Genomic DNA, 22,883 nt, shown 5'->3' on the forward strand with positions numbered 1-22,883 from the left:
ACTCATTAATTTTTTTTAAACATTTGTTGCTGTGTCTCTAACAATGTGCTGAAGGCCTGGAATATAATAACTCATAGAGCTTATAGCCTGGGCTAGAATGCATGGAGGAACATATCTTCAGACATTATTCAATAAGCAGTTGGAAATATAGAATTGTCAGGTTTGGTGAGTGGTCTGGAGTGAAGCAGGATCTCAGAAGGTTTTAAATTGTGCTTGAATCAAGAGGAAAAAGTAATATTAGATGTGCTGCTTGTGGGACAGATGGTGTGGTATAAATTGAAAACACAGAGACTGAGACCCCTATCTCTGTTATTTTCTTTATCTTCATTAACCTGTACCATTTCTATACCGAAGAAGGGAGAATAAAAATTGTGAAATGAAGGGGCTATGAGCACCCACAGTGAGGCTTATAATGAGTTCACGGTTTTTCACTTGGATGAATCCTATCTCAGAGTGCCAGGAAAACTTAAAGTTGAGTTTGCGCCACGTTAGGTAACCTGTTAGAATCACAGGGACTAGGGGCTATGATGGAGAGAAGCATATGTTGCCCTGATTAAAAAAGAGAAAGAAAAACTGGGGGGGGGGGGCAGTAAACAGAAAGAAAAAAAGGAAGAGAAAAAGAAGTCCAGTACAATCTTGCCATGTTTGAGACTATCTGGAGATTCATGGTTAAGCCTGGGCACCTCTGTTTAAGAGATTTTCAGAGCAGAGCACATGCATAGAAAAGTGAAAGGACTCAGCACAAGTACTTAAAACAAAGACACACATGTAAAGTTATAACACACACATGCCCCCACACCCATACACACACATGTCCAGATACTTAGACTCATCTTTATTCTGAGATTGTCTTTGTACCTTTTTGACATTAAAATGTTCTTTGCATTATATAATGGTGATGACAGATTCTGCTTTTCTTTAAAAATGACCTTACAATTGAAAAATAGAGTTCTAATCCATCAACCCCTACTTCTGAGAACCACAGGCAGGACAGTTTACGGAATCAGAAGGCCTGAGAATAATTTTAATTATGCTACCTACTGAATATCGTAGGCAACGTATCTAAGCTCACTAGGTCTCAATTTTTCTCATCTATCAGATGGGCTTAGTAATAAAATCCATAAGGTTAATACATAATTCATAATACTTTGTAAATTATAAGTACCACAAAAAGGCAGTGATTATCGTAACCGTTTATGGTTACTAGAGAGGTTACTAACTTTTTCCTCATTTGTCTAAATTCTGGGAGTACCTTCTTCTGAAATTCCCCTAGATACTGACAAGTCCATGGAGACTGCAGTTGTACCAGCTGGCATGTTCAGACCAGTGGGCTTCCTAAGATGTGGTCATTGGAGACAGAAACACTCCATTTTTTTTAATACAAATAGTGTTATTATAATAAAAGCCAAGCATAGACATTAAATAATTTTTGTATTATACCTTTGGAGGAACTTTTAAAAAGTACAAATAGTAAACCTAATAAAAATCATCGTCATATTATAGATTATGAAGAGGAATCCACACCAGGAGACAGTTTGCACGATGCTGAAGGGACCTGGGACACCTAGGCTCAGCCAGGGCAACCGTACTATATTCTCAGTAGGCGATGGAACAGAACTAAAAACGTAAGCTCCAGGTTATAATCTGTCTTAAGCAATGATGTATTCAGAAATCAGGGAGACCAAGAGCAAGATTTTGGTTTTATTTTGAGTTGTCCTAGGAACAAAGACTCTAATTTGGTAGTCATGAGTATTCTGGTCAGTGGGGAGTTGTAGTGCATTGAAATAAGGGACTGTTTCTATAAACTGAATAAAACGCCCCTGAACATGACTCAGTTTCATTTGTGTTAACTGTACATTTATCAAGCAACGTCTGATGTCCATTTGGTCATGTGGGTGCCTGATGCCAGAAAGAGACAGAAGTCTGTCAGGTATTGGAGAGGAGTCGCTTCCTTGTAAATGAATAAATGACCATCTGTTTTAAGAGCCAATCTTTTTTGAATTAGTAAATGGGAGGGAGTTTTCTTAAAGCCCAACAGTTTCTGGTAGTACTGATGAAACCAATTTTCTAAACCTGCAAATGTGAAGGTCACAACTTCTCCTTTGGGGTCTAGATTGCTTTTCTTAGAAATCATTTTTTTATATACAATTCCACTTGGGAACAAGACTGTGTAATTGGTAAATATGTTAATCTGACCTATATAGGAAGGCAAATGCCATGTTTTATTACTTTAACGAATATTTATTGTACACAGGAATATAAAGTTACATAAGACATGGTATATAAGAAGCTTATAGTCTGATGGGAGATAAGACATACAAGCGACTAATATTGTATGACATGTGGGTCGACAGAAAGTGGAAATAAGGCAGCAACTAAATGCTTGGAGTCCTTTGTGAATGCTTCACAGAGGAGGTGACATTCTTATTCCTCCCCTCCTACTTCCCTCCCTCCCTTCATCTCTCCCTCTCTAGCTCTTTACATAGACTGAAGTAAGAGACTAGAATTTAATAGGGAACCAACATAAGAGGCCACTCTAACAGCCCAGGCAAAAATGAAGAAAGTCTGACTTAGGCAGGGGAGAAGGAATAAATGAAGATTTAGGCAGGGGAGAAGGAATAGATGAAGGTAAGATTCAACTGGTCTTAGGAGCTGACTGAGTATAGTGGTGACTGGGTGAGTTGCGATGCCATTAACAAAGCAGGAATACAGAAATTAGAAGCCATTCAGGAAATAGGGTGAAAATGAGGACAAGTTCAAGTTTGGATATGTTAAGTTTTAAGTGTGTGTGGCACATCCAGATAAAGAGAGTACTAAAAAAGAAGAAATGAGATCTAGAGTTTCAGAGAATATCTTAGTTGAAAATACAGGTAAGGAATCACTGGTATACTCAAAGGTATGTGAAACACCACGAGATAACAGAGGAATAAGAAAAGAAGACCAAGGTTAAGATCCTGGATAACTTAACAAATAAGGGGCAAAGTGAAAGAAATTGAAAAAGATGTCTGAAGACAGGAAGAAGGCCAAGAGCAAGTGATGTCCTAGAAGCCAAGAGGAGGAGGGAAATTTAAGAAGTGGGGACTTGTGCATAGTTCCAAATGCAATAAATTTTGGTTAAGTAGGATAAGTATTAAAAACAAGTCAGTAATTTTGGTAGTTATGGAATTGACTCAAAATGTGGTCACAGAATGGGATTTTAGGAGGGGGGCCTGGTAGGTATGCCATTATTCCAAATCTTTACATTTTTTTGGGTTAGCGTCAAAACAACTTATCTTGCTTTTTTTTCAATGACTTACTCAATAGACTAATGACATTAAGAAGACTGGTACATAAACATATCAAATTTGTTCTAGCAAAAGATAGTGAGGCAGAGAAAAAAAGAAAGAAATGTGAAGAGCATTTTCACATTATAGTTTCTCTTCTGCCTCCCCACTGGAGGGTCACCCTCGTGAAACTACAATGTAATAAAAGAAGGAAACAAACTCTTGAGTAGAGAAAAGCCTTAGAGCCTGAGAGTTGATTTTACCCCAGAAGCACAGCTCAGGTCAAATCAACTTACTTTCAAGTCTAAGCACATCTGAGTCCCTCCCTGAACTCTCAACAGAGAGTACGGGGGCCTCCTCTGTGCCTGTCTCAGAGGGCTCTTCTTCAGCAGCATCCAGTGACTGGGCGTTGTCAAAGTATTTCTGTTTGTCATGGTTGTTGTCCGGGGTTTTCTCATGACAATTACCTCAATGACAAGAGACACAGATACAGCACATTAGAAACATCTCTCTTCTGCAGCCAATGGCTCAAGGTCCCTAAACATCAAGAGCAAAAAGGCGACAGTGTCAGTTTTTTCCAGCAGAACATACGAAATCAGTGATCGGGAGAGCCCAAAGCCAGATCACCCTCTGTGACTTGAGATTCAGCACTGAAGTTCAAGATTTACCTGCTAGGCTATTGTAAGAACCAAGTATTTGGGGGGTGGGGGGCGGTTTGTAACAACAAAGATCATGTCCCAAGGTCTCATTCCATACATAATGAATGACTGAAAGATTTCCTTGAAAGTCAAAAACATTATAAAAAAGTTTGCCTTCTAGCTAAATAAATCTGGAGATAGATTATAGCAGAGAAATGTAGCATTTTTGTCTCATAACTTAAAATGAAAGACATATCAAAAGATAAAGGATTATAAATGAAAAACCAAAGACTTACTAGTAAAGGAGGATGGTGGTAGCGGAGTCCACCTTTAAGGCTGCAATATCACAAAGGGGACTTTTTCTTTTGGAAAACAAGTTCTGGTCATGGACACAAAAATTTACTGAAGCATAAAATTTCAGATCTTGAATGAAATCGCAGCACTCTTGGGTACTTTGATATGTATGGTGAGCCTGACCTCTTACATTTTTGCCAGGGAGTTGAAGAGCTTCGACTCCTTTAGAGATTGTATGTTAATATGGATAAAGAGCTGCTGTCCAGCCCCACCTGATGGTCTTCTCTGGTAGGGGAAGTTGTGTCTGATGTAGCAGCGATCTGGTTAGCTCAACAGGTCCTCTCTTCCTTACTTACATTCCATGCACATATGGGCTGAAAATGCATGTTCAGTGGAAGCCTATAACTTTCCTATTTCTCTTTGGGTAAGAGTGTATAAGTAATTTCTCTTCTTTACCAGACATTTTAAAATGCTCTAAAAGTTTATTTTCAGAGAATGTTGTCTCAAAGAGATGTATGTTCCCAATCAAGCTCTTTCTACAGCAGGGGGAGTACAAGAAGTCTCTTTCTGGCTTTGATGACTCCTTTATAGATTCCACATTTTAGGAAAGCACTTCCCATGCCATTTCCCTTATTGTGCCAGGGAAACATGAGGGACTCAAAACCTTTCCCAACTCACTGAGTTTAGAGTAAGGGGACTACATGTGTGGGTAGTCACTTTCCATTTCTGCACCATCACACAGTAAGTGGCAGCTCTGGGATTTGAATCAGTTCTAGCACATATCTGAGGCTACCATATTCAACAAGGCTACATCGAAACAGGATTCTGTTTCAAGAGAGCTTCAGCTCTCAAGAAACTTGCAAGCAACTTGGGGAGACAGTAAAATACAAGATAGCAAACAATAATGAGCTAGCATACTGTGCCAAGTAAGTCCTTCAGAGAATAAGCTTTGAGTAGGCAGATCTTGAATTTTGAAGAATAGGAAGGACTTAAAAGGGGAGTCTATAAGAAAGGGAGCCAATATTTGGTGAGTGCTTCCTTTGCGTTTTTTCTTCTACGTACTCCTCAAAAACACCTTGTGAAATATTAACTTTCATTTTATAGGTAAGGAAAACTGATTCTTAGTGAAATTAAGTAACTTAACAGTAAATGGAAGGTCTGGGATTTGAATCAGTTCTATCTTATTAAAGTCTCATGGGTTTCCACTAGTCATCACTTCTACAGTAGCAGAAAATGTAGAGAAGGCATAGGCAGGGAGGAATGATTCGCTGAGCAAAGCAACAGGAACAGGAATTCTGATTTGTGTTTGGGAGACAAGAGGGAAGTTATCGGGGTGCCGGTTTATATGTGCCCATGGAGGGCTAATAGAAAAGCCATGAGCAATAGTAGTTGGTTTCTTTCTCCAGATTCTCCTGAGAGAGTACTGAGGTTGCTGAATTGCCTCCACTTCTGACTTCGCCATCTAATGTGTGCAGGTAAGTAAGTATGGGGAAACTACAGATGAGTATTAAAATAAAACAGAGCAATGATAACAATTCTACATACTCAACTGCATAAAGTCTACTATGAAGAACATCATACTTCCCAGAGACAATTCTTTTTTTTTTTTAAGGATGTCTAGAGAAGCACATTTAACCAATTTTTATTTATTGATTTTAAAAGGGGGAGAGAGGAAGGTTGATTTGTTGTTCCACTTATTTAAGCATTCATTGGTTGATGCTTGTATGTGCCCTGACTGGGGATCGAACCCACAACCTTGGCATATCATGATGACGTTCTAACCAACTGAGTTACTTGGCCAGGGCAAGAGATAATTCTTAATTGGGATGTAAATAAGCATGACTATTGAAAGCAGAGAGGAAATAATGATGACAATGATGCTGATAATTTTAAAACGTATATTATTTCCAGCAAATATTCCTGCCTTCAGCTTTGGTGAAATAGCTTCTAAAGCGTTTTCACCTTGACACAGGTAGAGTAAAACTTAACACTACAAAAGCAAAGGACAAACCTTTAATACTGGAACGAGTGAAATTCCAGCTGTTTTCTGCAGTTGACTGCCTCCTCCAACCTTTGCGTCTCTTATTTTTCTCTACTACCCTCTTCTCATTATAAAAATTTAATTGGTCTCATCTTTTTAAATGTCTGGAGTATTTTAAAATGCTTCATGAACAATTTATACGCTATGATGTGCACAAGATCCCAAAGTTAAAATTAATCTTCCTGCACAACCTCAAAACTCACACACTCTCCTACAGCAAACCTTGTGCATTCTAAGGATGTCTCATCCTCCAACTCAGGAAACTGGGGCCGAAACCTCTGAGAGAGAGGGCAGAGGAGGGGACCAGGGAGAACTGGGTGAGTAAAAAGAAGAGTAAGAAGTTTATGTTCCGATATTTCTTGGAAATAGGCAGAATCAAACTGATCAAGTAAAAACTATATTCTTTTAAAATGAGAACTGTTAACATTGATTTTCTTAGGGTGACAGTTAAAAAAAGACTGCTTTAGCATTCTGATATGCTTTACATAACTATCTTGGCTAATAGAAAGCCAAATTGTCTAATTTTAAACCACTCCTTCCAGTTGTCTGAGGAAGAACTGAAGCACCCCAAGAAGAACGAGTTTCCGTTCCTTCAGTATAGGTCTACTCCAGCTCAAAGGGGAACTAAATAAAGTTGCTTACATGGAAAAATATCACTTGTCTCCCCACAGAGGTGGAGATTATGTTCTCATTAAAGAAACACAAGAAAATGTTGGAGAAGGGAAAATGGAGACACCTACCTATGAAGTAGCAAGTCATCTTCCTTGCATATGACTTATTTTTTGCTGATGCAGAAATGAGGAGAGTCTATGGCTTAGACTAACCTTGAGAGATATGACTTTTTTAAAAGGATTTAAATGAAATGCTTTAGATAACAAGGTCCCAGGTGAAAATGGGAACACTTTTCTGTGCTTAATGCTCTATACTTGCTTGCAAAGCATTTAGCATCTAATTCAAATCCTGGCAGTTTGGTTTTTCAAAGAAGTAAGAGACTGCAAGGCAATACCAACTAAGCATAAAACTCCAAGGAGGATATTTCTGATTCTGGAACTGCTATGAGATCTTAAGACATATCAACATCTTTTTCTGTGCTTAGAATATTATATGCATAAATTGGGTTGTTAACATTAACGTATCCTAAAAGGGTTTTCTGGGAAATAACTAAACGCTTAATATACTTGCCGAAGTATAAGTCTCCTAAGGGATAAAGGCACAATTTCTCCCATGGCTACAGGTTTTCAGAGTAAACTAACTTCTCAGAAATTCCAATCACTTCTAAGATTAAGGAAGTCTCCTATCTTCTCATATGAATTCTGCCTTCAAAGGTCCAGGAAGAATATTTATTTTCTGACTAGAGCTGGGTAACCACTTGTTTAAAACAGCATTCTTACCTTCTGAATCTCAAGGTGGTAAGAGATTCCTGGTTGGGAACCTTAGGATTTTTAGGGTTACTTATACTAAAGAAATGCCACAAATAAATTGAGAGGCATGAGAAAATGTTACGAGCCATGTTAACTAGTGAGCCAAGTAAAGCCAAGGCCAGGCTCATGTAGGTCTTTCAGCAGTAGAGCAGTGGGTGAGAGCACAGATGGGAGCCAAACTAATTAAGTGAGTTCAAATCCCCTTTAACCTCTTTGTAGATCAGTTTCCTCATCTGTAAATTGAGTTTACTAATAGTACCCACTTCATTGGGTTGTTGAGATTAAATGAGACCATTGCCTGGCGCATGGCAGGATGCAAAGGAATGAGAACTTATCCCAACATAATCTCTTTCCACAAAGGCCTTTTAGCTATAGCCAACTCAGAATCTCCAGTATGAGCAACTGGCTCTCAGAAGTTATCCAGATATTTGCCTAATTTCAACTTCCAGAGAGTGTGTGTGTGCGTGTTTGTGTGAGCGCGTAGATGCTGGAGACAATACAGAGTTTGTTTCCATAAGTCTCTCAGAAGAAAATAGCATTTATTTCAGATTAAACTGTTTAGCATATCTAAATTATAAATTAATTAGTACATTTATAAATCAGCTTCACAGTCTGCTGTGTTCTCTTTAAAGGACATTTTAGGAGATTGTGTGAATTCACTCTTACACTATAAAAACAGACTATAGATACTACATTCAGTTAAATCAACACTTACCTCTGCTTTTCAACAATCCCCATCAGGCTGCTCCAGTCTGCTCCCAAATCTTACTCCCTCTACCATACCATCCTCCCATATAACAAATAAGTGTATTACCCATGTGCTTCTTACATAATGAATTTCTAAGACATAAATAATAATTAAACTGATTTGTAATGGGAACTAGAATTCAAATTTTATGTTGCTGAAGGCAAAGTAACAGATGCTAGAAAAATAGTTTTTGTGAATAGTGGAATATTCTAAAAATATTCCTACTATCCCTGTTCTAATAGGATTTTATTTCATTCTAAAGTCTTCTTTCTTCTGCCTGTAAGAAAAGTTACCATACAGGAGGCATTCGGTAGATTGTATTAAATATAAGGTACCTGGGTGGAAAATACAGATAACACTGTCCTTTCACAGACATTAGTGACTTTTTGAGTATGTCTTTCTCTTTACCGTTCCACTCAACTGCACTCAAATTATGCAACTATAAAACCTTTTTTAAAAAATAAACAGGTAACTTAGAAACACACTGTTTTTATTTTATGACCATTTTAGCTACCTCATAATTTCATGATATTTATTTCTCTAGTAAGACAATCTGTCTTTTAGAAAAGGTAGGAAAATAAATCATGAAGTGAACAAAAGTGTATCCTTTAATTGCTCACCATTGCTGTGCAAACGTACTTTAAAATATTAGCAAGAAACCGTAACTATGGGTGGCACATGGGGCTTGGTACCACACAGAGTAATAGGAGGAAAGAAATCATCCTGGGAACAGATATCTTTATGATCTCCATCTCCAGAGGTTGTGACAGTCCTACATACCTCCTTCCAAAAGGGACATTCCACAAAATAAATTTAAATTCTGCCTTAACTGCAGTCTTACCATATGAACTCAGGCAAATCAACTTACTTCTCTATGTCTAGATTCTTTCTCTGAAATTTTGAAATGGAGAGCTAATACTGTCCTACTACAAGAGGATTCTTGGGAAACAACATTAATAGAAGCATATGGAACTCCTTGAATCCGGATGAGACCTAGGTTGTGATGACTGCACCTGAGACAAGTAAAGCCGTCTCACCTGCTCTGCCCTGTGCTGTCCTCTACTTAGGAAAGATGAGAAATAGTTTCAACAGAAATAACAGCTCCTTAGACTTGTTCTCATTCAGCAATTGCTGCGGAATGAAGTTCTTTGTAGGTCTTAAAGTAATGATTATGTACTAACTGACCTTAAAAGTGCAATGCCATCCACTTCATGGGAGAACATATTTGCCAATGTTATATCCGATAAGGATTTAATCTCCAAAATTTATAGGGAACTCATACAACTTAACAAAAGGAAGATAAACAATCCAATCAAAAAATGGGCAAAGGACCTAAAAAGACACCTTTCGAAAGCGGATATACAGAAGGCCAAGAGACATATGAAAACATGCTCACAGTTACTAATCATCCGAGAGATGCAAATCAAAACGACAACGAGGTACCATCTCACACCTGTCAGAATGGCTATCATCAACAAATCAACAAACAACAAGTGCTGGCGAGGATGTGGAGAAAGGAACCCTCATACACTGCTGGTGGGAATGCAGACTGGTGCAGCCACTGTGGAAAACAGTATGGAGTTTCCTCAAAAAATTAAAAATGGAACTCCCATTTGACCCAGTAATCCCACTTCTAGGACTATATCCCAAGAAACCAGAAACACCAATCAGAAAGGATATATGCACCTGTATGTTCATAGCAGCAAAATTTACAATAGCTAAGATTTGGAAACAGCCTAAGTGTCCATCAGCAGATGAGTGGATTAAAAAACTGTGGTACATCTAAACAATGGAATACTACGCTGCTGTAAAAAAGAAGGAACTCTTACCATTTGCAACAGCATGGATGGAACTGGAGAGCATTATGCTAAGCGAAATAAGCTAGTTGGAGAAAGATGAATATCACATGATCCCACTCATTTGTGGAATATATTGAACAACATAAACTTATGAACTAAATAAAACAGATTCATAGACAGACCATCCAACCTCAGAGGGAAGGCTGGGGGGGGGGGGCGGGGGAGGGATAAGAGATCAACCAAAGGACTTGTATGCATGCATATAAGCAGAACCCATGGACACTGACAGTAGGGGGGTGAGGGCATACCTGCTATTAGCATTAAATTTAAATTTCTGGCTTATTTCATCCTAGCTACCTCATAATTTCAAGCAAGAATGCTGGGGAGTCCTAGCCGGTTTGGCTCAGTGGATAGAGTGTTGGCCTGCTGATTGAAGTGTCCTGGATTCAATTCCCGGTCAGGGCACATGCCCAGGTTGCGGGCTTGATCCCCAGTAGGGAGTGTGCAGGAGACAGCTGATCAATGATTCTCTCTCTCATCATTGATGTTTCTATCTCTCTCTCTCTGCGTTCCTCTCTGAAATCAATAAAAATATATATAAAAAAAAGAATGCTAGGAAAACAAATCCAATAGGTTTTCTCAGACTCACTGATTCACCCATAAATGGTTTTTGTTTTCTTTTTCCATGAGAATCAACAAGGACAATGGTTTGTAACTCTTACTAAAAACTGTGTGGACAGGAGGTGGAAGATTACAAGCCATCTATTAGATGTGTCAGCATCCAGTGGACAAATGAGACAACATAATTCATTTTCTCCTCTCCCTTCTATGATGTTGGAGCTACAGACCTTAATAGATCTATATTTATTATGTATGTTGAGTGGTGGCTCCGTAAAAAATTCTGGTAAACAGTGGGTGGATACCTAACAAGTTTATTATTAGGTATTTTCAGTAGTTCAAACTTGAAATATCATCAGCTAATTCACTATTTATTTAATTCTATGTGCTAGACTTTTGGGCCAGGGTATGAAAATGAAGAAAAGGATCGGTCTCTGTTCTCAACGAGCTAGAAAAGTCTTACAGGAGAGTTATTTCCTGTATACAAATAACTATAAAGACAAGTCACAGGGGCTGAAGGAGAGGTACATTACTTGTAATTAAGGGATCAGGTAAGGCAGAAGTGGGCCTTGAAGGATGGGTAAGATTAGGGCTTTTTTTGGCCGGGAGGGGGCAGAGTAATGGGGAAGAGCTGCAGAAAAAAACATGAGCAAGCCCATGGAACCAGGAAAGCAGGATGTATGTGGCAAAGAAACAGGCTATTTATAACAGCATCATCATATATCACAGTTGATGCAATTTCCATTGACTTTGCAAAAGGCAGAATGAATTAAAGTTCTTAGGTGGTAAATGAGCTAAAATTCACCAAACCCTCTGGCAGTGAATCAGCTTCACTCAATTCTGCATACTTGGTTGCAGGATTTTGAAGCCCATAATAAGTTAACCAGTATTAATTCTTCTTACAAAAATAAATGCAGATAAGTTACCTACTAGCATATTAAAATGCTATAAAAACTGGGTCTTTAAGACTTTATTTTTAAGCAGATAGCTCACTAATTCTTATGAAGAATGTGATAAAGCAAAAACCCTTCACACAGGTAGCATATGCTGGATAGTCCACAGGAGGGTAGCAAAATGCAGGATTTCTTTTCCTTCAAAATCTGAACTCCATGAAAATTGCTTTAAACTGTAAGTTATACATCTACAGAAATTTAGGTTAAAGATCACAGATTAAAGAAGTTATAAAAGGGGATAGTATTTAGGTAAATAGATGCTATAAATATAGAAACATTGTGGGGACAACAATGTTTCTATATTTATACAGGATAATTGTTCTAAACACTGGAACAGATGTTAAAGCTCATGTATGTACATTGGAAATTCCTCCATTTTTTTCTATGGTGGGGAAACTTTCAATTACATACTATAGAGAAACTGCATACAATTCTATGCTTTCCTAAATATTAAAGTCTGACTTCTATATAATAATTATTCATTATTTCTAAAGTTCTGTGCCAACAGTTTTAAATGGGCATGTGTTTCAGTAAATTAAAAAAAAACAAACAGGGTTCAGAAATCCTGGGTTTGATGCTTAATTATATTTGGTAAATATCAGTACCACTGTTAGTGGCATACCTGTAAGCATCTCATGAAAATGAAGTTTAATAAATATAATCTTCCATTGATCTTATGATTTTCTAATGAGAAAAATAATAGTGAGTGAAGAATACTAAAAATAAAGTAAAATTATACATATCAAAAATATAATAGAACAATGTAGATTGCTTAAGTAGTCAAAAATATCTTTACGAGATGTTACTTTTTAATTTGCAAATTAGTGAAGTTGAAGAATAAAGTATTTAGAAAATACTTCAGAATAATAGTAAGTACTTGGGAAAATCCACTATTGTGAATATTACAGATTCATTATCTATATTTTGCTTATATTGTTATTAAAGTTTATTTTCTAATGTGGTCATTAGAGAAGATACTAATTATTGCCTCATGAAATATCATTTTCAGTGACTTTATATTTTCTAATGAAAAAAGTCCGTGTTTAAGTGTTGAGCATTTCAGAGACTTTAGACTTAAAAGCATTATAAGTTCATTTAACAGATTCCATTTTAGTTTAAAAATGATCAAGTGTGTTGTTACTGAAGAATGAGTGTGTTAAAACAACCCATTCAATTATACTTAAGTTGTCAAAATAACAAACCAATAAATGTGGAAAAAAGACTACATATTCCAAAACTGCTGAAATAAAATAGTTAATCAAAACTAGAAGAGCTAGCTTATCTTTTGCAGTCAACTTGAGAGTAGGCAATTAAAAAAAAATCTATTAAGTTTTCCTTCCCAGCACCCTTGAAATGATAGTGGCAATATAAAACTACCTATAAAAGAGGAGACTTTATTAAGTGGCATTGTAGGGAGAGAGATGATGAGCAGTTGCTATAAGAACATATGTACCTAACAAATGGTAGTCAATCAAATGATTTCTAGATTAATACAAGTGTGGAACAATTATGAGCAAAATAATTTTGTACTAATTGATACATTTTTAGCTATAAAGTCTTTATAAGTAGGAAAATTTTGTAAGCATAGTGATTATTTTTAAGCTGAATGAATCAGTGTTCAAAGGTAACAGAATACCTTACTTGTGCAGGATTACTGTGGAAATAAATACAAAAAACATTGTCAAAGAAAAATTCAATACTGAAATTAATTCAGTACCAGCAATGAGTTTTTAAACCTAGAAAATGCTACAGCATACATTTCTACTAGAGTGTACCAGCATTTATTTAAGGGCTAGCAGATGTTAGATTATTTTCTAAACTAGTTAAATACAATGTAAAAACAGCCATCCATTTAAAAAAGTATTTATTAATGAGTTCTTTCTAAAAGAACTAAAAAAGTATTCCCTTTTCCTAATTATTTTCTTTTAATGTTATTGTATGGGATCCAATAATAGTCTTGGGATAATCTGAACTATTAGATACGACAACTTTAGAAAAGATCTGTTTCAAGTTATTAGTTTCTTGGGCTTGAAGTTAAGCTCTGGGGAAAAATTTCAAGACAACTGAATTTTCTCTCTTGACATAAGTACCATAAAATAAGAATAAATTTCCCTGGCTGGGTAGTTCAGTTGGTTAGAGAGTTGCCCCAATATGCCAAGGTTGCAGGTTCAATCTCTAGTCAGGGTACATACAAGAAGCAACCAATCAATGCATGAGTAAGTGGACCAACAAACTGACATTCCTTTCTCAAATTATTCAATAAATACAAAATTTAAAAAAGAATAAATTTCAATAAACAAATATTAATAGGCAAAAGTAATGCTAAGAAAAAGGTCTTTTAGAAAAGGGTCACTATATACCTACCAACCTTCTTCCCAGTAATAGAAACAAATCAAGAGAGGAGGGAGATGATAGTAGGTAAAGAAAATATATAGGAGATCCTATCTTATATAATAAAAGGGTAATATGCAAATTGACCCTAACAGCAAAACGACCAGGAATGACTGGTCGATATGATGTGCACTGATCACCAGGGGGCAGACGCTCAATGCAGGAGCTGCCCCCTGGTGGTTAGTGCACCCCCACAGGGGGAGCGCCACTCAGCCACAAACCAGGCTGACAGCTGCGAGCGCAGCTCCTCAGCAGCGCTAAGGATGTCCAACTGCAGGTTAGGCCCCAGGAGTAGGCCTAAGCCGTCAGTCAGACATACCCTGAGGGCTCCCGGGCTGCCAGAGGGATGTCTGACTGCCAGTTTAGGCCAGATCTCCCGGGGAGTGGGCCTAAGCTGGCAGGTGGACATCCCCCAAGGCGTCCCAGACTGTGAGAGGGCACCGGCCGGGCTGAGGGACCCCCTCTGAGCACACGAATTTTCGTGCACTGGGCCTCTAGTTAATATATAAGCAGCCTACTGTAAAAAGTGAAACCCTCTGTTCAAGGCTGTCCTTAGTAACCTATAAAACATTTTCTAGGTTTATGTAAGGTGATAAAGATCCATAACTTGCACTGTTAAAGTTCTGAACACTTCTACTTACTTTTACCCAACACCTATAAGAATCTCATTTAATCCTCCCAACAGGTATATGAGGTAGATTTTTATTGCCTTTCATTTTATAGATGAGGACACAAGTTACTTTGCTGGGAGTGAAGGACAGTAATGGCAGAGTGAGGGCTCAACATGAATCTGTATGATTCTAGCACTAGCCACTATATTGCCTTGCAAAAGGACAGTCTTTGATCTTCAGCATTCATGCAAGAACCCTAGTCTCTCAGCAAAACTAAGGAGTTCTGTTGCTGAGAGAGTTTTGGTTTCTTCACTAAAAAACCAGGCTCTGATACATTTTTAAAAAGTGTAAGCACCACTTACTGCCTGTCATTGCATTGAAATCCTAAGGCCGTGTAGTATAGGGAATCAGGAAACCAGTTTTGGGTGCCAAATCTACTAAATATCTTTTATCTTTTATTTATTTATTTAAATAGATTTTTATTGATTTCAGAGAGGAAGGGAGAGGGAGAGAGAGACAGAAACATCAATGATGAGAGAGAATCATTGACCGGCTGCCTTCTACACGACCCCTACTGGGGATTGAGCCCATAACCTGGGTATGTGCCCTTGACCAGAATTGAATCTGGGGACCCTTTAGTACACAGGCTGACGCTCTATCCACTGAGCCAAATTGGCTAGGGCTAAATCTCTTTTAGACAAGTCGCTTAACCAAGTGGATGCCACTTAAAAAAAAAATATCTGAAGTGAAGGACTGAACGGCTTTAATATTATAATTAAGTTTGAACATTAATAGAGCACCCACTGTGTGCTCTACAATGGCAAGGCAATGAGGATTCACACATATATAAACCGTACCTCTCATAATTCAAGTCAAACTCATTTTTTTTCTTGTAGTGAAGGTTAAACAAGTAAATTACCAAACATCATGGAACTCTTAGAGCATTCTAACTGATGAATTTATAATAGTTTGGATATTAACTCAAATATTCTGACCCAGGTGGATACACATATGCACATGCATATGTATGAATGCGAAGTAGCCGTGGAAGAAAGTGGAAGAATGCAAAGGGATACCATTAATGTCAGGTGACTATGTTAAAGGTGCAGTAAAGATCCAGATTACCTTCACTGAAAGGCAAGGGGCTGTACTTCAGTGAAAGAGGATAGAAAAAGAAAGATTGCTTCAAATCTTATTGCTACAGTTTGAATTCATGGATAGGAAAAATATCCCTGACCATAAATTTCAGTCATTGTAAAAATCAGATATTTGGGGGAAAGAAATAAAACAAAAGCTCAGAGCCTACCAATCCCAGTTGAATATCCTTCATTTTAGTCAGTCTTTCTCAACTAGGGTTCTGGGAGAGAATTAAGCCTAACACCTTGAAGTATCTGTATAGTAAATAATAAACAATTTCTTTCCTATGCATCTAGAATTATAATAGTTATGTTAGATCCTTGGAGAAAATCATTTTCTGTGTTCTGTTGATTAGAATAGAAATTCTGGTTGAACTCATTATGTTGCCAGCACTTAATAGCTGCTTACCACTGCAAACGGAAGAGGTGATGTTGTACAGAAAAGGATAAAACTGCATACAGCGAATCAACTTCAGGCTGCTTTCACACTCTGGGCATTTGGTAGTCAATTTCAAAGCCTGTCTAAAGGCCTCAAGTGCCCCACTGATATTCTTCAGAGCAAGGTAAGCATTCCCCAGGCTCAAAAAGGTCAGGGGCTGAAAAAAATCAGCAAAATGTTAATGAATTAATATTTCTGAGAGTTGCAAAACACCTTTACATTATAGGTCTTTTGGCTTTTTTTAAAGGTTATCCCATAAAAGCTAATGTCTAACTGCCCACTTCATTCACACCAGCCAATTCTAAACTATATAACACAAATATAAATTTTTCTTTTACCTTTTTACTAAGATAAAAAATACATAAAGTGTGTAATGTATACTAGTCTTAAGTGTATAGATCAATGATGTTTTGTAACCACCACTCATTTCAAGATACAGAACATTTAGAACAGTTCTAGGGCAACTGAACCCCAATCCCAGAGGTAACCATCATTGTGATGTTGTGACTTCTATCACCATAGATTTGCTCTGCCTGTTCCTAAATTTCATATAAATGGAATAAATAGCATGTTCTCTTATGTGTATATACAATCTGTACCTTTTTGTAGCTTCCTTCACTCAATACAAAAACTAAGTTTCAAGAAATTGAATGTTTTTTGTGTATCAGTTCATTCTTTTTAAAATGAGATATAATGTTCCAGCATGTGAATATATTATAGTTTGTTCACCTATTCTCCTACTGGACTGTATCCAGTTTTTGGCTATTATGAATAAAGCTACTATCAATATTCTTGTAAAAGTCTTTTGAGAGGCATATATACTCATTTTCCTTGGGTATATACTTAGCAGTGGGCTTAAGAGGGGGAGGGCATATATTTAGTTTTAACCAAATAGTTTTTCAAAGTGGATGTACAAATTTATACTCCTAACAGTCAATACCAATTCACTGACTTGGTACTATCAGTCTTTTTAACTTAGCTATTTTAATGAGCTGATGGTGGCATCTCACTGTGGTTTTAATGTGCATTTCCTTAATTAGTAATGATGAATATTTTTTCATTTGGATATCCTCATTTCTGAAGTACGTGCTGTTTTCCCCATTTAAACAAAATTGTCTTTTCCTTATGGATTTGAAGGACTTCTTTATATATATATTAGAGGCCCGATATGTGAAATTCATGCAAGAGTAGGTCTTCCTTCCCCCAGCTGCTGGCACTTCCCTCTGGCACCTGGGATTTGGGCTTCCCACTGGTGCCGGCAGGCACCCAGGACCCAGGCTTCCCTCGCAGCTCCACCTTTGTCCAGAAAGATCAGGTCTAATTAGCATATTATGCTTTTATTACTATAGATATATCTACAAGGTATGAGACCTTTTTTGCAAATATACTTAGTGCAAATATCTTCTCAGTCTGTGATTTGCCTTTTTACTCTCTTAATGGTATCTTTTGATAAACAGAAATTCTTAATTTTAATGAAGTTTAGTTTTTATATATTTTCTTAAGTTACAGTCAGTGTTTTTTGAAATCTTTGCCTACTATAAGATCATAAAGACTTCTCCTATGTTTTTATTAAGAATCTTTATTGTTTTATCTTTCACATTTTGGTACATGATCCATCTCAAATTACTTTTGTGTACAACGTGGGGTAGGAGTCAAGGTTCGTTTCTTTTCCCACAGGGATTATCCTGCCCTCCCCCCACTGAACTACAGGTATGCCTGTCATAAATCAGGTGACCATATCCATAGGGCCTACTTCTAATTTCCCTATTGTTGTTCTATTGATATATTTGAGTATATTTGTGCCAATACCATACTGACTTAATTATACCAAGTCCTGAAATTTTTTATAAGCCTTCCAACTCTGTTTTTTTCTCCTTCTCACCCCCCAATTTTTTGGCTATTTTAGATCTATTTCTACGTAGATTTTAGAATGAACTTGTCAATTTATACACACATTATACATGTAATTGCTGAGAGAAAAGCAACACCTATGAAGTGAATCTATAAATCAATTTGGAGAGAACTTACATATTATTGACTCTTACAATCCATAAACACGATGTATATCACCACTTACTTTAGAACTTCTTCCTCTTAATGCTTTGTAATCAGTACAAAAATATTTTATTTATTTCTAGTTATCAGATTTTTTTCCAATTATTTGTTGGGACTTTGTTTTTAAAAGTACCCCAAAGTATTCAGTTTAGGTTGTTTTAGCTAAAACATATCTATAATTAATATTTTTGTAATTTGCTTGTATACAAACCATTTATTCTACACTTATTTTATGAAAAATATTTTTAAAGATCTAAGAATGTTTTATTCTCAAATTGCACAATATATCCCTATGAAAAGCAACACCTATGATTTATCCAACTACTTGCTTCTGATTCAGGCTGTTAGGTCATCTAAAATGTCTCACTTAACCAAGCCAAGGTGTACAAAAAGATTCCAGATTAAAGAGGCTCAATACAAGTAATTTTCAAACTACATTTAAAGTATTACTTAGTGGTTCAGGCTCAGCTAAAATTAAAATTAAACCCCATACCTTGATTTCAAAATTGTCTTGATATTTTGCATAAGAAAACAGTGTTATGATTATTGCTATGACCACATGAATTCATCCAGAAAATAATTACTGAATATGTGCTAATGTTTCAGACATTGTTTTAGACACGGGATACAGCAGAAAATAATAAAGATAAATCCCCGCCTTTGTGGATCGTACAGTCTAATATTACACAACTATAAAGAAAATGTGATGGAGAAAAGTAAGCAGGGAAGAGACAGAATACTAGAATGGGGAAGGGAGTGCCATTTTTTTTATTTTTTATTTTTAGTTATTTATTGATTTGGGGGAGAGAAACGTTGATTCGTTGTTCCACCTATCCATGCATTAATTGGCTGTTTCTTATATGTGCCCTGACCAGGGATGGAATCTGCAACTTTGGTATATCAGAACGATGATCTAACCAATTTACCTATCCTGCCAGGGTGGGAGTGCCATCTTATTTATTTTTATTTATTTTTAAAATATATTTTATTGATTTTTTACAGAGAGGAAGGGAGAGGGATAGAGAGTTAGAAACATCGATGAGAGAAACATCGATCAGCTGCCTCCCGCACTCCCCCTACTGGGGATGTGTCCGCAACCAAGGTACATGCCCTTGACTGGAATGGAACCTGGGACCCTTGAGTCCGCAGGCTGACACTCTATCCACTGAGCCAAACCGGTTAGGGCAGGGAGTGCCGTTTTAAATAGAGTAGTAAGGGCTTACCGAGAAGTTAGTATTTATAAAAAACGTTAAGGATATGGAGGAGCAAGCTACGAAGAAATCTTGGTGGGAGCTGAAGTATTTTCCAAGTGGAGAGAACAGGAAGTGCAAGGGCCCTGAGGTGGGAGCATGCTAACATGTTCAAGGAAATGCAAGGAGGCAAGTGAGGCTAGAACAGAATGAGTAAAGGATTCAAAAAAGAAACAAGGTCGTAGTCATGTAGGATCTTCTTCACCATTATTAATTCTTGTCTTTTACTGTGAATTACATGGAGAACCACTGCAGAGATTTGAAGAGATGAATGACATCTGTTTTTGTTTTTGTTTTCATAAAATCTGACTGATTGCTTCATTGTGAAGACTATCAGGGGACAAAGGCCAAAAGCAGAGAAGCCAGTTAGGAGGCCACTGAAATAATCCAGAAAAAAGATAATGGTGGTTTAAATTAGACAGCAGTGGAGATTATGATAAGTAGTGAAATTGTAGGTATATTTTGAAAATAGAATTAGCAAGGTTAGCTAATAGATTGGATTTGCCCTAAGAGGTGGAGAAAGGTATAACAGTTTTTGTCCTGAGGACCTGGTTTTACTGTTTCCTCAAATGGGGAAGACAGAGAACAACAAACTGGAACAATTTTAAGAAGCTTAGTTTTGGCCTTTAGTTTTTGAGTGTGTTTTAGACACTGAAGTGGAGATATCAAGTAAGCTGTTGGGTAAAGGAGTCTGGAGTTCAGAACAAAGGTGATAGGTGATTCAATAGGGAAAGGATAGTGTTCTCAAGATATGGTGCTGGAACAACTGGATATCTATGTGGATATGAACTTTAATTAGTGAACTCTGATCCCTACCTCACATCATAAAGAAAATTTAACTTGAAATAGATCATAAAACATCTAGAAGATAACACAGGGAAAGATTTTTGTTTACTTGAGTTAATTATATAAAAACAAGTCATAGAAAACAAAAACTAAACAGAACTAATTTTTTTTCAAATGTCTTATGGGGACACCTTATATCTAACAACAGAAATGAAAAGAAAGATGGACAAATTTAAGGGCAATTTTTAAAAGCTAAGACAAAAAGGCCAAGAGAGAAAATATTTTAACATGACAGATAAAGCTAAAGACTATTGTATGAGTTCATATAAGATTAAGAACAACTAAATTCTAACAAAATGAGCAACATGCATACACGCACTTTTACTTTAAAAATTAAAAGATAAATTTATGTTAGAGAAGTGAAAAAATTTAAAGGAAACTTGTTATACAAATGTAAATTCAGAGGCACTGTAACTTGGCTAAAGATGTGAGCTCTGTGGCCTCTCTCCCTGAGTTCAAATCTGAGCTCTGATTTTTGATATATCTCTTAGAGTTTCTTTACCTATCAAATGGGAAAATCCTATCGCATAGAGTGTTGTGAGGATCAAATGAGTTATTATATGTGTAGTGCTCATTATGGTACCTGGCTCTAGTACACAAACAGTAAAAGTTAGCAGTTATTTTAACTGCCCAATTCTGGTGAAGATACAGATGAAATGAATATTGTTAAATCTTAATTATGGCAATGTATATTGGCCTAAGTCTTTTGGTGGACTGCTTGGCATTTTGTATTATAGTCATTAAAATATTTATTCTCTTCTTGACTTACTAATTTCAGTGCTAGCTATCTTTACTAAGAAAATTATCTGGGATACAGAAAAGGCCTCATGCAGAAAACCATATTCACAATAGCTAAGCTCTATCAGTAACCTAAACATCCAACAATGGAACAGTAAGCTGTGATATACCAATTCATTGAAACTTTATAGAACCATTTACATTGATGGCTATAAAAACTTATGCAGTAATAAATTATTTTTATACAATAAGTTTTAAATATCACCAGTACAGTAGAGTTGCAATACTATGAAATATTTACATAGGAGAAAAGCTTAACAAGGAAATACTTCCAAATGTTGACAGCTGGGGATGGGGTACTGATTAAGTTTTATTTGGGGTTATCTACACTGATTAGTTCATATTTTTTTTCTTGTTTCAGTACACAGTTTGTAACAACTGATATTTTAGTGTCATATTCAAAAGTGGAAAGGCAAGTAATCTCTAAAGGAGCTCTCTTTTCTTCAGAAGAATACTACCTAATTGCCTTGGCTGGTGGCAGCAGAAAGTGAAAAGTAGAAAGGGGAACACAGCTGTATCAGCCTTCCATTTGGAGGCCAATTCATCACATCTCATATAGAGCATCTGTTCCCACTGTTCCCACGACATATGGCACATGATAAATGTTCAAGAGATATTTGATGTACTTCTTCAGCAACTTGACTTGTTGTGTAGTATAGTGATTGTAAACTTTTGCTTAAAATCCAGCTATGAATTTCAAAGGACACTCTTAACAAGGCAATATTTCTTCTCATACTTAAAAAATTAGTTCTGGGATATCTCAAAGAAAACTTAACCACTCATGCACACTGTTTCTAAAAATTTCTTTGGATAGAAAACCTACAAACGTTTAGACACTAGTTATAAAAGCAATTTAATTATGTATTTATTATAACTGTATTTTATCAAACTTAAGATGATACCAATTGTAACATATATCCTTATTTCTGAGATGTTAAAATATGAAAAAAAAGAAGTGGCTTCTTAGAAACTATGAAATATAGTAATTAACTGCAAAGCAGTGATGTCACTCCATGGACTGCATGTGGTAGGTTCATGACATGAATATCAATCCACCTCTGTTCTTTTTTTTTTTTTTTTTAAATATATTTTATTGATTTTAGAGAGGAAGGGAGAGGGAGATAGAAACATCAATGATGAGAGAGAATCACTGATTGGCTGCCTCCTGCACGCCCCCTACTGGGGATCAAGCCCGAAACCCAGTCATGTGCCCTTGGCTGGAATTGAACCTGGGACCCTTCAGTCTGCAGGCTGATGCTCTATCCATTGAGCCAAACCACCTAGGGCTCCACCTCTGTTCTTATCAAAGTAACTTTTAACTAGTGCTCTGGCCTGGTTGGTATAAAGAGATCTGTCAATTAAAGTTGTAAAACAGTATAAAATTAAGCAGCGTGCATGCTGCGATGAGTAGGACAAAGAAAAGCCAGATGTTTCAGACTGACATAAAAAAGTGGCAGTATATTTTTAGCAGCTATGTCATTCTTATTTAAGTGTAATTTTCTTAAAAAAATAAACTGCATAATTATAAATTTCACTCATTTAAAATAAAGAAATAAACACATGAAAAGTAAAACAAAATCTG

General features: G+C 36.6%; 1 protein-coding gene across 3 annotated transcripts in view; it reads right to left on the reverse strand.

Moving 5' to 3' along the window:
• TTC17 (tetratricopeptide repeat domain 17) overlaps window positions 1-22,883 on the reverse strand; it is an 82,996-nt gene that overhangs the window by 23,506 nt on the left and 36,607 nt on the right. For 2 of the 3 annotated variants that reach the window (XM_014463622.1, XM_023761687.1), the window contains 2 exons: window positions 16,323-16,509; window positions 3,560-3,730 (listed from right to left, as the gene is read on the reverse strand). In XM_014463622.1, coding sequence (XP_014319108.1) covers window positions 3,560-3,730; window positions 16,323-16,509 — 358 coding nt within the window. The remainder of the gene's footprint in view (window positions 1-3,559; window positions 3,731-16,322; window positions 16,510-22,883) is intronic. The other variant, XM_014463623.1, reaches the window with a different exon arrangement.

This window comes from Myotis lucifugus, unplaced genomic scaffold, assembly GCF_000147115.1.
Source record: "Myotis lucifugus unplaced genomic scaffold, Myoluc2.0 scaffold_213, whole genome shotgun sequence".
In the NCBI taxonomy this organism is placed as follows: Eukaryota; Metazoa; Chordata; class Mammalia; order Chiroptera; family Vespertilionidae; genus Myotis; species Myotis lucifugus.